General features: G+C 39.3%; 1 protein-coding gene across 1 annotated transcript in view; it reads right to left on the bottom strand.

Moving 5' to 3' along the window:
* Positions 1 to 219: 219 nt before the first annotated feature.
* dhx36 (DEAH (Asp-Glu-Ala-His) box polypeptide 36) overlaps positions 220 to 14,638 on the bottom strand; it is a 30,459-nt gene continuing 16,040 nt past the window's right edge. Inside the window, exons 14-27 of the mRNA XM_026193728.2 lie at positions 13,520 to 13,607; positions 12,482 to 12,537; positions 12,292 to 12,356; positions 9,094 to 9,237; positions 8,544 to 8,661; positions 6,086 to 6,184; positions 5,631 to 5,804; positions 5,430 to 5,516; positions 5,246 to 5,329; positions 5,040 to 5,139; positions 4,800 to 4,890; positions 2,996 to 3,116; positions 898 to 1,050; positions 220 to 809 (exon numbers count right to left, since the gene is read on the bottom strand). Of these exons, the coding sequence (XP_026049513.2) occupies positions 579 to 809; positions 898 to 1,050; positions 2,996 to 3,116; positions 4,800 to 4,890; positions 5,040 to 5,139; positions 5,246 to 5,329; positions 5,430 to 5,516; positions 5,631 to 5,804; positions 6,086 to 6,184; positions 8,544 to 8,661; positions 9,094 to 9,237; positions 12,292 to 12,356; positions 12,482 to 12,537; positions 13,520 to 13,607 (1,611 nt within the window). The 3' untranslated portion in view covers positions 220 to 578. The remainder of the gene's footprint in view (positions 810 to 897; positions 1,051 to 2,995; positions 3,117 to 4,799; positions 4,891 to 5,039; positions 5,140 to 5,245; positions 5,330 to 5,429; positions 5,517 to 5,630; positions 5,805 to 6,085; positions 6,185 to 8,543; positions 8,662 to 9,093; positions 9,238 to 12,291; positions 12,357 to 12,481; positions 12,538 to 13,519; positions 13,608 to 14,638) is intronic.

The following is a 14,638-nucleotide window of genomic DNA, read 5'->3' as shown; positions in this document are numbered from 1 at the left end:
AATTACATTCTTTCTGAACATTTAATGAAGGATAATCAGATAAATCCTCTGGACATTTGCACCTTTCTCAGATTGGAGCTATTAAATCGAGGGTGTGAAATATCATATTACCCAGATGATCTTAAAGCTCAGAACAAATTATGTTCTCTCATCGTAAAACCAGCAATATTTGAGATTTTCCACATCTCAGCCCGGCAAGGCGGATGAAGTTAAGCCGCATGATGGTACACCTTCTCTTTATTGCACAGGCCTGTGGCAACAGGTGAAAATAAACTTATCCAAACAAGAGGTTCACTAACAAGATAAAGTTACAGAAAGAATTCAGAGAAAGACTGGTCCTTTGATCTAAGAGGTAAAAAAAAAATTATGGGAATCAAATGCAGGCCTTTTTTTTGCCTTTCTTTTTAATAGCAGTGGCCTGTATTTGGCCTTCAGGAGCAGCAAAATTTCAATCAAGCAGAACCATCAAGAAGGCCAGCTGGTTATCATAAATAATCCAACTAGACCCTGTGTCCAAGGTCGCTGGCAGTAACTTCATGGCATCTTCTTTTCAGAGACAGCCAAATCTCTATCCACTTTTAATCATCGTCATCATCTTCGTCATTGAAGTAAACATGCTCTCCTCTTGGGGCCGACGCCCACGTTCTGCCATAGCCCCTACTGCTGCCTGTGGGCTTCTCCTGGGTCGTGATCAGGTCTATGATGGCTGTGATCACAGCACAGTCTTTGGATTGACGGTTTTGCCAGTCTACAGGAGCAGGATTACAAATTTTGTCCTGCAGCAGAGAATCCAGCTCTTTCTTTAAACTCTGCAGGTCAGACAGGAAGGAGAGATTAATACAAAAGAAATTTCAAAAAGACAGATGTGTTGTTGATGTGCATGTGAGTGTCGTTTACCTTAACAAGGTGAGCAATGCGTGCAGGGGATCTAAAGACAATCCACTGGTCCACTGCGATGGTTTCCTGGTCCTCGTCTTTTTGGATGGTAATGTCTCCTCCAAAGAACAGCAGTGAGAATGGTGACACCTCAGTGCAGTCGTATAGAAAGATCTGAGGGAGCACAGAGATATCAGTAACGCGACGACAGGGCCATTACAACAAACACGTCAACACATTTGGTGACAGAGAGCAGCATCATTACGGCACACCCTGCCTGACAGCTATTCTGTGGTGTGGGCTGAAAGTGTCCCATTAGTAAGGAGAGGCTGTGGAGTTTGAAATGTGTTTCAAGAGAAATGTCATCTTGACCAATCTGTGACTTTAACTTATGTATTACACCTCATCCATTTTTCTTCTGTGTTTGAAGGAGACTGATTAATGATTAGGGATGGGTACCGGTATCCGGTGCCATTACGGCACCGGTTCTGACATAAACGTTAGTAACCAGACCGAAAAGCAGCGCACATTTCGGTGCTTTTTGTTTCCTGAGATGTCACACACTTTGGATTCTAGCCAATCATTTTACCTTTCCAAGGATAGTAGGCGAGCCCAGGTACGCACGTTCTTTTAGAGCAGAGCTACAGATTAAAAAATGTTTGATAGAGTGATACTATATATGCCCTATAGCTGCAAAAAAGGCTAAAATTGTTATCTTTTTACAAAAAAACAAAACAAAACAAAAAACAGCTAAACATGAGGGGTTTTTGGACAAAGTTTGTGTTTTCCGTTGTTTAAGCACTGGTTCCACCCAAAGGAGGTATGCTGTATCAACAGAAAAGGCTAACTTGGTTATCATTTTGCAGAAAAAAAAGAGACTTCTAAAAATAAAAACATGAGAGGTTTTTGGACAAAGTTTGTGTTCTCTATTCTTTAAGCATCGGTTCGAGCACTGTTTAAGCACCGGCACCGTTTCAAAAGTACCGGTTTGGCACCGGTATCGGATAAAACCTAAACGATACCCATTCCTACTAATGATAATGCAAATTATTATTTTTTTAGTTATTTATAGTTAAATTCTAAAGACTGCTGGCAGAAAAAGGTGTCATATATAGGTGCACTATAAATCACTCTGTGGGTACACACTAACAAAAAACTCCTTTGCTCTCAGGTCAAAAGTCAAAGACGCGGGATAAACAGCAAACAAAAACTATTTCAGCTTTGAAGGTTGAAGACCATAGTATTAAAAGGGAGAAGTAGAAAAAGATGGAGAGAGAAGAGAGAAGAAAAAGAGAAAAAAAGCGAGGAGACAGCAGAGACGACTGCATTTACTCCATGAATGTGTAATGTTATGTCTCACCGAGGGCAAGTGCGTCAGAGAAGATAAAGTCTGGACGTCATCCTTCAGTTTTATTCTTTTTTGTCCTATCTACAGCCCTGGACTTCTGCTTTCTTCTCAGGGTAAACAAATAACCTTGAAAATCTCACACTCTCAGAATACCTTATTTTTACCATGTCATTGTGCTCAAAACCACTTACATGCGACAAGAAAAAAAATCATTTAATGGCAACAATAATGACAGTGAAATGCAGCAAATCATTTATTTTCCCTTAAAGACAAAAAGCACAGGCGGCCATCAGAGAGGACATAAAAGGTGTTTTCCTGCAGAATAGAAACATTCACAAAAAGAGAGCACAGAAAGAACAAAGACAAAGAGATGCAAGGGAGGGGAAATGGGTGTGAAGAGGGGAAGAAAGAAAAAAAAAAGAGAGAATATAGAAAAAGGCAGCAGTCAGCAAACAGCACTGACTGTTTTGCACCCCACCACCAACTACTACATTGTATCTGGAAGCTTTGAAGCACAAGAGCCTTTGAGAGGGACTTGAAAGGCAGTGTTTTAATCAAATATTCATTAAGTGCAAAGCTGGTGTGGCACCACTGCCAACCTTTAACCACTGGCCCTCTTTTCCACTCATATGCACCATTCGAGGGACACATGCAAACTCAAGAAGACACAAAGCAACACAGACTCAAATGTAAAAATAAATAAATAACATTTACAGAACAATATAACATTTACTAGGAGAGATAGATTACTCCACCATGTAAGATACTCACACTACTTGTTCTCATCTTTAGGTGATAGATAAGCCAAGTATAGTTGAATTCCGTCTCTTCGGCATTGACAGATTTTGGGTGGATACACACTTTTCCGTCAGCCTGAGTGTACACTTTGACACTGCAAAAGATCAGATGTGAGTGAGTCTAAGTGTGTGTTTTATAGAGCTGGGAATATTCACATTCTTCATACTTTACAACATATTTTTTATTAAAATTGTCATCTTAATAAATGATGAAAAAAAGACAATTTATCACAGCAGAAGATGGAAAACAGTTAAAAAAAAAAATAAGAAATTGCAACAGTTATGAACACCCCCCCCCCCCCCCCCCTTTTGATTACATTTTTATAGACAAATTATTCAAAAAGTTTGGATAAAAATAACGATTATATGCAAACACTACAATCTGGTGTGATCTCTGAGGCAGAGATGAGCAGTGGAATACCAAGGACTAGTGTGTCAAAACCTAAGTATTTCTATAAGAATTAAGGAGGCAAGTAGGAGCCAGGTACTCCTAATCAAATGTGACTGATTAACTGATCATTAAGTGTGAACACCGCTACATAAGTGTTTGCAGTTTGTTGGTCTGTGTTAAAACAATAAAACGGTGGAAAGAAATCAGCAATGATCTAAGAGTCCAGCATTCCACAGTAAATTATTCAGTGGAAAATATTCGAGACATGTTATACGCCCTGACAAACTCACCCCAAGGTCATGCACATGACCTTGCAATGCACAGAGGAAGTGAAAAAAAAAAAATCAAACTCCTCCACCTCAAACTCTACCAGCCTCAGATAGTATGTCAAATGTTAAAGTTAATGAGAGTACAATTAGAAAAACACTAATTTTCTAAAATTAGTGGAGAGTCGTGTATCGCTTGCTTGTTGGCTTGTTTGGGTTGCCAGGAAAAAGTAATATAGTATAATTTTTGCTAAAATAACTCAGAATTTAGCTGTTCAAGAGCTAAATTCTATCAGGTGTTTTTTGGCTTTTTAATCCAACGTATGCAGAATGCTGAAAGTAACACTGTGTTCCACACACCAGTATGTTGGCCAAAGAAAACCAACTGTTTCACTACAGGGAACAAGTGCTAACCTTCTGTTATGCACTTAACCCATAAGAGAGAGGAGATTATATACAGATTACTTTGTTTTCAATATAATCCAGAAAAAAAAAAGAAAATGGATTCTGCTATTTACACAAAGTGCCTTAAGCGTCAGACAAATAGCCCGTCTCTCTTTTGCAGCTCAACGTACACCACTTTGTATTCTGTTGCAAGTGCTTAATCAAGCACTGAATTCATTAAGTGGAGAGCCGTGGTGCGGACATAAACATTTAAAAACTTGCTTGGTGTTACGAATTACTTATACAAAGGAAATGACCCTGGGAAATGACTGTGCACCTAGGTCTAAAGCTGTCAACGAGATAAACAATAAAAGTGACAGCCTGCTGTGAAAGAGTCTGTGCCCCTGTTGTGCGTGTCTGTCTTTTGCACGCAGGTCACAGCCACCGCTTATGACAGCTGCCTTTGGGCAATTTTATGATGACTGCATTGATCTTGAGCTGCAAAAGTGCCTTTGTTTTTGACAATCATCCAAACGTGGCCTCTGCACAGCCTGGGGTAATTGTCACAGTGCCCTTACAGAGCACTCTTACCAGGACGTATGATGAGATATTGCAGTGTGAAGGCTATTTTTCTCTCTGGAGATCAATAAGACTGATTGTGCACCTCTCTATCTTGGCCTGTGCAGCCCTTTCCTGTCTGTCATTGCTCATCTCCTCCTTTGGATTAGCAAACTTACCCTGGCCTCTTTTTGCTGTGAGATGGTCTGATCATGGCCACCTTAGGGTACAGACCTGCTACAATCACTGCCTTGATTAATTTTTCATTGCCTGAGGGGAAAAAAAGTGACAGATAAAGAACAAATGAAAAAGAAAATATTAAACTTAAATGCTTCATATCATACTTTGCTACTGCTTCACAGCCCAGATATCATGACCAGTTAAAAAACAACAAACAAACAGAAAAACTTCTTACTTACCCGAGTTGACATTAGATTTGGGGTCTTTGGGATCGTTGCTGCTGACAAAGCCTGCATGCATGAGATGTTCGGCAAACTGACCCTTCATGTTTTGCAGCATCTGAATGATGAAAGGACAAGTTGCTTCTAATAATACAGCACACCTTTGACTTCACAGAAAGAAGTCCATATTTAAAATATAGTCACGCAGAATCATCCCGACTCACCTGGAGTGTGTTGGCAGACAGGAAGTTGTCCCAGCAGTATTCCCTTTCATACCTGCCTCCACGCTGCTTTGCATCCTCCCAGCCCTGGGTAAATCAATGCATGATAAATTAAGATAGGATCAATTCATACAGCAGACACATCTGTGAGTACAAAATCAGGAGTCACCCATGTGGGCTGTTCTACCTGGAAAGCATTGACAATAGTGAGGTGGTCACTCTTCGAGTTTCTAGAGAGGGCCTTCCGCCTCATGTCTGCCATCTTCTCTTTACCCTAAGACAAACAGATACGTAAAAAAAAAAAAAACAAAATGCACACACACACAAGTTCAAAGATAGTATACAGCGTAAGCTTTCATAAGCTGTCTGTGAACTCAGCTCTACCTACCAGGGGTATGAAAAAAGGGTCTTTGAAGCTGAGGGAAGCAGCAATAGTGAGTACAGGGTCAAGGCAGCCCAACAGAGCTCCAAACAGGATGAGCTTGCCAATGTGAGGTTCCACAGGCAGGCGAGCCAGGTGGAAACCCAATGCTGTAAGATTCTCTCTTTGGTCCAGGGCGTTCTGACAAAACAATGTCATCATATCCATAAGAAAGGGCATTCAGAAACATGTGCATAATAACTATCCCACAATTTTATTTTATTTTAACAAGTTTAACCTCATTAGCCTGAAAGCTCATTTTTATCTGGGTAAATACTAATTTCTCAGTTTGCTGCTGCAACACAAGTTACTGAATTTGTAAGGGCTTTTTAGTTAGTTACTAATATATTAAGTTACTAGTATATTATGTAATCTTTGGTCACAGCCCAGCATGCAAAAAACCCTTTTAGTTACTTTCTTACCAGTTCTGTGAGATTCTTGATGGCGAGGCTGACAGCCTTTTCAGTGGGACGGTCCAAGGCTTTCTCCAGGAATCGACCTATAGACCCAAGCTTCAGTATCTAGGGAGTGTATGTGATATTTTGCTTTGATCAGCACAAGCATGTCATAATTTTTTCCACATAATTCCCTTTACTTAATCAGGTGGGCTGTTAACTATGGAAAACATTGATTTATAGACACACAGTACTGTGGAAAAGTCTTGAGCCACTCCCCATTTCTTCATATTTTGACATTCGGTATGACCACTTTTGTTCTTCAAAACAGCCTGAACTCTCTTGTGCAGCTTTCTTATTATTTCTTTAAATAATCTTCAGGAATATTTCTCCAGGCCTCTTGATGGACGTTCAAAGCTCTTCTTTAGATGTTGGCTGTCCTCTGCTCTGTTCTCTGTCAAGATGATCCCACACTGCATCAATAATGTTAAGATCTGGGCTCTGAGAAGGCCAATCCATGACTAATAGTGTTCCACTGTGTGTTTTTCAATCAAGGTACGCTTTTACTGCACTGGCAGTGTATTTGGGATGGCTGTCATGATGAAACATGCCAATCAGATGCTTTCCAGATGGTACTTCATGGTGGATCAGAGTATGACTGTGTTTTTCTGTGTTCATAATTTGGGCAATGTTGATAATACCTCTATTACCACTGGCTGAGATCCAGCTACAAAACATGACCGAGCCTTCACTGTGTTTTACAAATGGAGGCACTACCTGTTGCTCCTCTCTCCTGCCCACCTCTGTACATACTGACACCAGTTTTAACCAAAAATGACAAATTTGGACTCATCACCCCATAAAACCTGTAGCCATTTATTTTAAGTCCAGTTCTTATGTAATTTGGCATACCTCATTCTTTTCTAACTCTTCTCTTCCTTATGAATGGCTTCTTGAAAGCCACCTGTCCTCTGAGACCATTTCTGATGAGGCTTCAGTGAACAGTAGATAAATCAAAAGGTCAGATCTACCTTTCAGGTCCTGTGTCAGGTCTTTGCAGGACTTTTTTGTACTTCTCTTCATTACTTTGAGGTGTTCATCTGCTGTAGACAGTTTTTCTTCTGCCACTTCTCTTTTTGAGAACACACTGCACATACTGAGTTATGCAAATATTTCAGTTAATAACTAATATACCTCAGAAATATTATTTTAAGTCTTTCAAAATTATGAGTTTTAATGACAGTCAGATAATAAAAAAAGTGCCTAAAGTACTTTTTGAAACTGATTAAGTTATTTGTTATGTGTAGACAACACTGGTTTATCCCTTAAGTTAGGTGCCTTTTAACAAAAAACCCCAAAACAAAAACCTTAATTAATTATACGCCAGTGCTAAGTGACTTAATAGACAAAGCGGAAAACCCCCCCCCCAAAACAAACAAGAAAAAGTTCCTCAATGTTTAAAGGAAAACTTTAAAATACCTAAAAGCCTGGAGAACTACTACTAAAGACTGCTTTAAAATTACAAGAAAGTCTGACTTATTGGAGGCAAAAGATAAAGAAATAAGGGATCACTCGAGACATTTTCACAGTACTATAGATATAGTAAGATCAAGTACAGTTAGCTTTGAATGACTTGCTCATATTGCTTTTTGTGACAGAACAACAAAGATGTTAGTGCTTACTTCTAATCTTAACTAACGCAATTCACTGAATGCTACGCGAAATGAATGTGATCACATGGTTTGGTTTGGCTAAATGCACGTTCATTTCCACATTCAAAAGGAACATTTACTTGTGGCTAACTGCAGAGCAATGAAACAGCCACATCTCTATGTCTGACTAACAATGTGATGTTGAAGTGTTTGTGCATTAGAGAGCCAGGTCAAGGTTAGCATGTTGTCAGTGTTTGTCTCACTTTAAGGACTGTCTGATGCATTGTGCAACTCTCACCCACTAGCTTCAAAAACCATATCACACACATACTCAAATACATCCAGCACAGAGAGTGGGGGAGACACACTAAAATGCATATCCAATACAGCAACTGGTGAGAACAATCACAGCAAACACTACATCTAAATGACCTTTGGCTTAATTTTCCATTAGCACTGTTTAAAATATGTCTGAGTGGAGCGTGAGGATTTCAAAAGAGAACGCGAAAAAAAAAAAGTAAGCAACCAAAGAAGAAAAAGACTGTTTATATAAGAGAAAAAAAATGTGTAGAAAAGTAATTATACTGTCTGTAAAAAATGAGAGTAAGAGCGGGAGAGGGCATGAGTCAGCCCGGGATGCTCATCCCCAGTTCTCATTAGAGAGGAGAGGCTGTAATTCAGCACAACACCAAAAACAGCAGCGCTGTCCTCGTTCCGCCCCTGCACTCACAAAACTCATTGAGAGCAATCTTGTCCTCATCTAAACTCCCAAACCCACATCTATCTGTCTCTCTCTCTGTCAGTCTATCCCTCTTTCTCTCCGCATATACAACCTTGATCTGCAAGCACAGCTCCTCCAGTGGTGTCCTCATAATTTCAGGTAATTGATAGGCATCCAACAGGCTGGCCCTCAGACCGTTGTACAGGTGATAGCATTTCCCCGGACACACTCTGGATATTTAGAGAAGAGAGTTATTAGAGAGACAGAGAAGGAAAAGAGGTTAAATGTTTTACAGGCCCTGTGACAAGGGCTTACTTTAAAAATCAGTGGGATGAAACTGCACACAGTAAGCAGCTCTGCTAATTGGGCCTTGCTGCACTTTGATGTCAGAGCTATATAACAGAACAGACGTCTCAAGTAAAAGACTGGAAACAACCTGAGAGTGACTACACTTTGCCTTTCTGAGTGGTTACAGATGGGAAAGCAGGACAGAGTGGTCTTACAGGGAAGAGTGATGGAGAGCTCAGATGACAAATAGATGGGAAGCTAATTATCCCATACTGCATACCCAGAGGCACTAATATAAAGTATGCCCTCATTATATTATAATCTACAAATATACCCACGTGTAGACACAAACGCACACATAAACACACACACACCTGCCAGCACGTCCTTTCCTCTGTTTGGCATTGGCCAAGCTAACCCACTCAGCCATCATGGTGCTGATGTTATTGCTGGTGTCAAAGTTGGTCTCCTTAATTTTGCCTCCATCTATCACATAAACAACATCATCGATGGTGATGCTGTGAGGAGCAGGCGAGAGAGAAAGGGGGGAAAACATAAGTTGCACGTAATAATACAGAAAAAACACTTTTTTTTTTTTTTTTTTTTGAGCATAAACACAAATTTATTCACTTTCTCTCGTATGCTAGAAGTGCCTCTTTGTTGGGACAACAAAGAGGCAGTTAGAAAAAAGCTCAGGACATATTATGAGAAGAATGTTTGACCTTATCATTTTTTTTTTTTTTTTTTTTTTTTGGCCTGTCCCGTTTGGCTCTTTTGCCCTCAGAATTGTTGTCTAAAGGCAAAGAAAGATGCCCAACGGAAGAAAAAACACTTCAAAGTTAGGGCTGTTCGATATAACGATATATATCGTTTCATTTTACGCTATCGTTTGTTTGGTGGTGTCGCAAAAATAAACTGTTTGCGGCAATATTTTTTTCATCGTTTTGATGGTCACTGTAGTGGCTATATTAATTTCTTAAAGTTCTCTCTTTCTCTTATATTTAATATAACCACACTATGGACGGACAAGCGCCTGTTTTTATGCGTTGTGGTTAGCAACAACGACGGTAACACTATCGCGTGTCCGCTTGTTTACGTTCCACATAAACCTTTCACGATAAAGCTCAAGATCCTGTTGAGACTTTTCAAAATAAACTGAATCACGTGAAAGAGCAGATTATTTACGGATAAGAAGTAGAAAAGAGCCGCCAGGTGCTAGAAAATAAACCTTAGACTCAAACGTTAGAACAGGCTTTTCCCCGCAGCACGCTGTGTAATAAATACTCACAGAGAAAACGGCGGCTGTTACAACTTATGTCTAAAAATGTATCGTTTCATACATCTGTTAAAACACTCGACTCCAGCTACATGACGCGCAGCTGGAAACACTTCCCGCAAGACGAGTTGCCCGAGATTCACAGAATTTACAGAAAATGTTACATTTTTGTGATTTATATCGTTATCAGGACGACAGAATTCTTATATCGGGATATGAGATTTTGGTCATATCGCACAGCCCTATTGAAAGTAGACTCTCAAGAATTCCTAGTTAAGACTCTTACACAATCACTTAGAAGTAAAAAATAAAATCCAGCCCTTTGGTAGGTTTCTGAGTAGACTTGTAGTCAAGACCGCCTAATCCGAGACCAAGACAAGACCAAGACCAAGTTGAGACGAGACCAAGACCGAGACCGAGACAAAAAAAAGTCTTTAAACTGCAGCCAGATGCTATTCTATATACACATGCAGGACACCTTAAACTAGTTTTTTAATTAAGCAGCAAGGCAGAACAAAGTCGGGCCTGTATCAAGACACAGGGACTAAACCCCAATTCAACCAGACCCAGAACTGATCCGGAATTAAAACAGGACTACAACAGTAACCAAGACAGAACCAGAATCAGAACTAGATGATAGTAGCACTAAAAATCACCATAGACCTGCACTACACTTATTTTTTAATTCTACCAAAGTACAATATTTAGATTGAGAAAAGTTTATATAATTATTTAGCCTTGTTGTGCAAACAAGCCTGCATAACTTAATAAATATAGAATTTGAAAAGTAACAAATGGTATCTAAAAAGAAACACTAGGTACATGTTCTGATGAGTTTTGGCAAACAACCATTTGACTAACATGTGTGTCTCACCTGCTCTTATTCCATCTCTGTTCTGTCCTCATTCTCTCTCTCCCTCTCTGTTCCTCTCTCTCCCTCTCTGTTCCTCTCTCTCCCTCTCTGTTCCTCTCTCTCCCTCTCTGTTCCTCTCTCTCTCCCTCTTTGTGCTGACAATCAAGCCAAACTCCATCATCATCAAATATACAGTTGAAACCAGATATTTATGTACTCTTCAGATAAAAACAAACACACTTTTTTAATTGTAACATCAAATCAAACTAAATGTTTATTTTTTTAGATTGATAAATATAAAAAACATATTTGTTAACTTTAAGAGTAAAGAGAGAAACTATCTGTATTTCTTAATTGCAAATGGCACCAAATTGTATTCAAAATTGAGCCACACTTATGGAGCTCCACAGTTCTTTTCCTGGTGTTTTGGTTGACATCTCTGGATTTTTCCCGTGTCAAAGAAACAGGCTCTGTGTTTTGCCTTATATGCATCCACAACTGTGCCACCAATTTACTCACATGGACTCTACTAACCAATCAGAAGCTTCTTCAGCTCAGAATGGAATCGTCTGGAGTTTTCTTATTAATTAACCATAAACTTAGTGTACATGTGCTCCTAAATTTGATGAAAGTGATTAAAATAGACAGCTCCCTCTTTTTATTCTGACATTTCACTAATTCAAAAGATATTTCAACATTTATTTATCTAAAACAAAAGTTTACTCTAAATTGATGTTTAACAGTAAAAAAAAGTTTGTTTTCTCCATAAAGTGTGTGTAAATATCTGGTTTCAACTGTGAATATACTGCTGTGTATTGAAATTCCTCTTGTTTTGCATAGATATACTGAACAACATCCAAAGCATAATATATAAAATAACATCTACCTGAGTTTTTTCTTTGAAAGAAGCTCCTTATGTCCATTGTTGTGTACATCAGTACACAACTGAAACCGATTTAGAGAATTTAGATTTGAGAACGCAGGACCGAAACAGCGAGACCAAGACCGAGACCAGGACAAAAGTCCGTCGAGACCAAGACGAGACCAAGACCAAGTAAAAGTGGTCTCGAGACATCCAACTCTAGTTTAGAGTCTATATTTAGTGGAGTGATATGAGGGGAGTGCTGAGGGCAGGCAGCTCCTTAATTTGCTCTGCTCGTTTGTGTGAATGCAGCACTCTGAACGCATTAACAAATTGCCTGTCAGAGTTTTCTCATCCAAACCAATATGACAGTATTTGTAATCAATCCAAGAGATGTATGCTAATTAGCTCCAATCCAGTTGTAGGCCTCATTCCTGACTGAGGCACTGGCACACACAGAAAACAGATATATGATGGAATGTCATAAAAGGTCTGTGTTTTTTCTAAACCTTTAAACACTTTCCAAAGTACAAATGCAAAGACTGGACAAGCTTTTACCACAGACGCATGCTCTTACAAACCTGGTCTCAGCTATATTGGTAGCAATCACAATCTTTCGAACTCCAGGAGGAGGCCTTTTAAAAACCTGAGAAGAATTAGAGAGAAAAATTGAGCAGGACATTTGTGATATTGAAAGGGGACTAAAGTAGGACACAATTGACAAAGAGATGGTCCGAGAAAGAGAAAAAAGAGAAACTGAAGAATACTGACCTGTGTCTGATTAACAGTTGGCATGAGGGAGTGTAAAGGGATGATAACAAACCGGTCTGAAATGTAACAGGACAAAAAAGAAAAACTCAAATAAAACACTGACTGTCAATTTAAGATACAACTAGTCCATAGGCTGAACAATTATGTGTTCTATAACAACAAGTATCATGAAACCATGGAGAATTCTACAGCCACAGCACCCCTACTTCAGATAGGTGGAAGATAACGGATGAATGGAAAAATTGCACCACAAATAGTGACATAGTTGCTGGAGTCCACTTAACTTAAAATGACATACGTGTTTAGCAACTTTGTCTTTACATACAAATATACGCAAAATACAAGCAATCAGCAACCAGCGGAGTCAAGTCATCTTTTGCGAAAATATAAGCTGGAAGACAAATCTTTTATAATATAGAGCCTTTATTTCCAAACCTTTGCTAAACTTTCAGAGTTAACTGTATATCACAACTGACAAAGAGACCAGTTGACTATTGCAGTCAAACTCTATTTGTAATCTGTCACCAAATGCAAAACCAGCAATCGGGAAACCACCCTCATTTTGACTCCAGTGAGACTAAGCCATAAGCAGTTAAGAAAATGGGTGTATTTCAACAAAGTGGCGCAATGATGAGTGCTGTCTCGTCATGGTAAGAAGATCCTGGGTTTGAATCTGCCTGTGTCAGTCCGCTCCGGGTACTCCATCTTTCTCGCACAGTTCCAAGACATACTTGTTAGGTTACGTGGCGATTCTAAATCGGCCTTAAGTGTGAACTATGAATGGTTGTCGTCTCTCTCGCCTTGTGATAGACTGACGACCAGTTCAGTGTACCCTGCTTCTTGCTCTATGACAGCTGTAATAGGCTTTTATATTGCTGCGACCCTGAATTCAATAAGTGGTTAAGAAAATCAAAGGATGGATTTCTCAACTGTGGAACAGAAAACTGTATAGTCAAAGCAAGAAAGAAAAATTGCAAGACACCGACGTGCATTCACTTCCATGCTGTACATCCTGAATGTGTGTTTCTGTTTGCATACCTGATCGGAACATTTGCTGAGCCATGAGAAGGTCATTGAGAGTACTGATATTGTCCCAACCAGGCAAGAACACCAAGATTGCTCCTTCCTGTCCAAGACATGATACAAAACTCTCAACACAGCTGTAAGTCACAAAATCCAGCAGGGTCTCAGTAGATTGCGGGTCCAGCAAACAAGATGCCCATGACCTCAGAGGAGCTGAGCTGAGGCAGATACTGTAGATATGATTTGCTCTCAGCTCCCAACCTCTACATTCACATTCAGACACAAAATAGCCACTGAAACTCCAACATCTTTATGACAAATGCATCTTTATAGTACAGGAGAGCATCTGATTAACATTAACAAAAGCACTGACTTAATTTTCCCCACAATAGCAAAGAGAAAAGGAAATCAATAAGTCACATGAAAAAGTACAGACACAGAAACGCTAGCTGTGAAAACATAAGAAGAGAAGACTAAATGGTGAGGAAATCTCTGCGCATTGAGCTCTTTTGTCAGTGGCTGCAGATTGCTGACCACTTAATGGATATCAGGCATCGGCGCCTCATTCACAAAGCCAAAATCCATTACAGTAATGCTGTAATGGTTTAAAAAAAAAAAAAAGCTGAAAAAGACTCCTTTAATGACTGATGAAGAGCTCAGTCATTGCAGCAGCAAAGAATAGAATAGAGAGAAGGAGACAAAGAATGAGACAAAGTCAAAAATCAGTCAATTGTTTATGGTGCAGTACTGTTTCATTTCTTTCCATACAAGCTATTACCACAGTTGTTTTCTCAACACTAAATACTCAAAGTTTTGACAGAAATCAGTGACACAAATATGAAGGTTACAGTTTGTGACACAAAAAATTACACAAGGCAGTCAATGCTAGCCCATGGAGCCATGCTGGAAAGGTCAAAGATAAAATTAGTCAAATCTGTCTTTAATAAATATACAGTTATACAGACTGTACAGAGCTATAATACAGAGCAGAGTTTCAGCAAACTCGTTTTCATCCTATCCAGATTTAAACAAAGTATTCTCTAGCTAAAATTAAGCTGCTATAAAAATCGATTCTATAAAAAGCACCATGCTATTCATTTCCTCCGAGAAATGAAGGGAAGGCATAAAAAGTAG

This window comes from Astatotilapia calliptera, chromosome 14 (assembly GCF_964374335.1).
Source record: "Astatotilapia calliptera chromosome 14, fAstCal68.1, whole genome shotgun sequence".
Taxonomy (NCBI): Eukaryota; Metazoa; Chordata; class Actinopteri; order Cichliformes; family Cichlidae; genus Astatotilapia; species Astatotilapia calliptera.
Note: the sequence above shows the minus strand (reverse complement) of the source record. Positions and strands in the feature narration are given on the sequence as shown.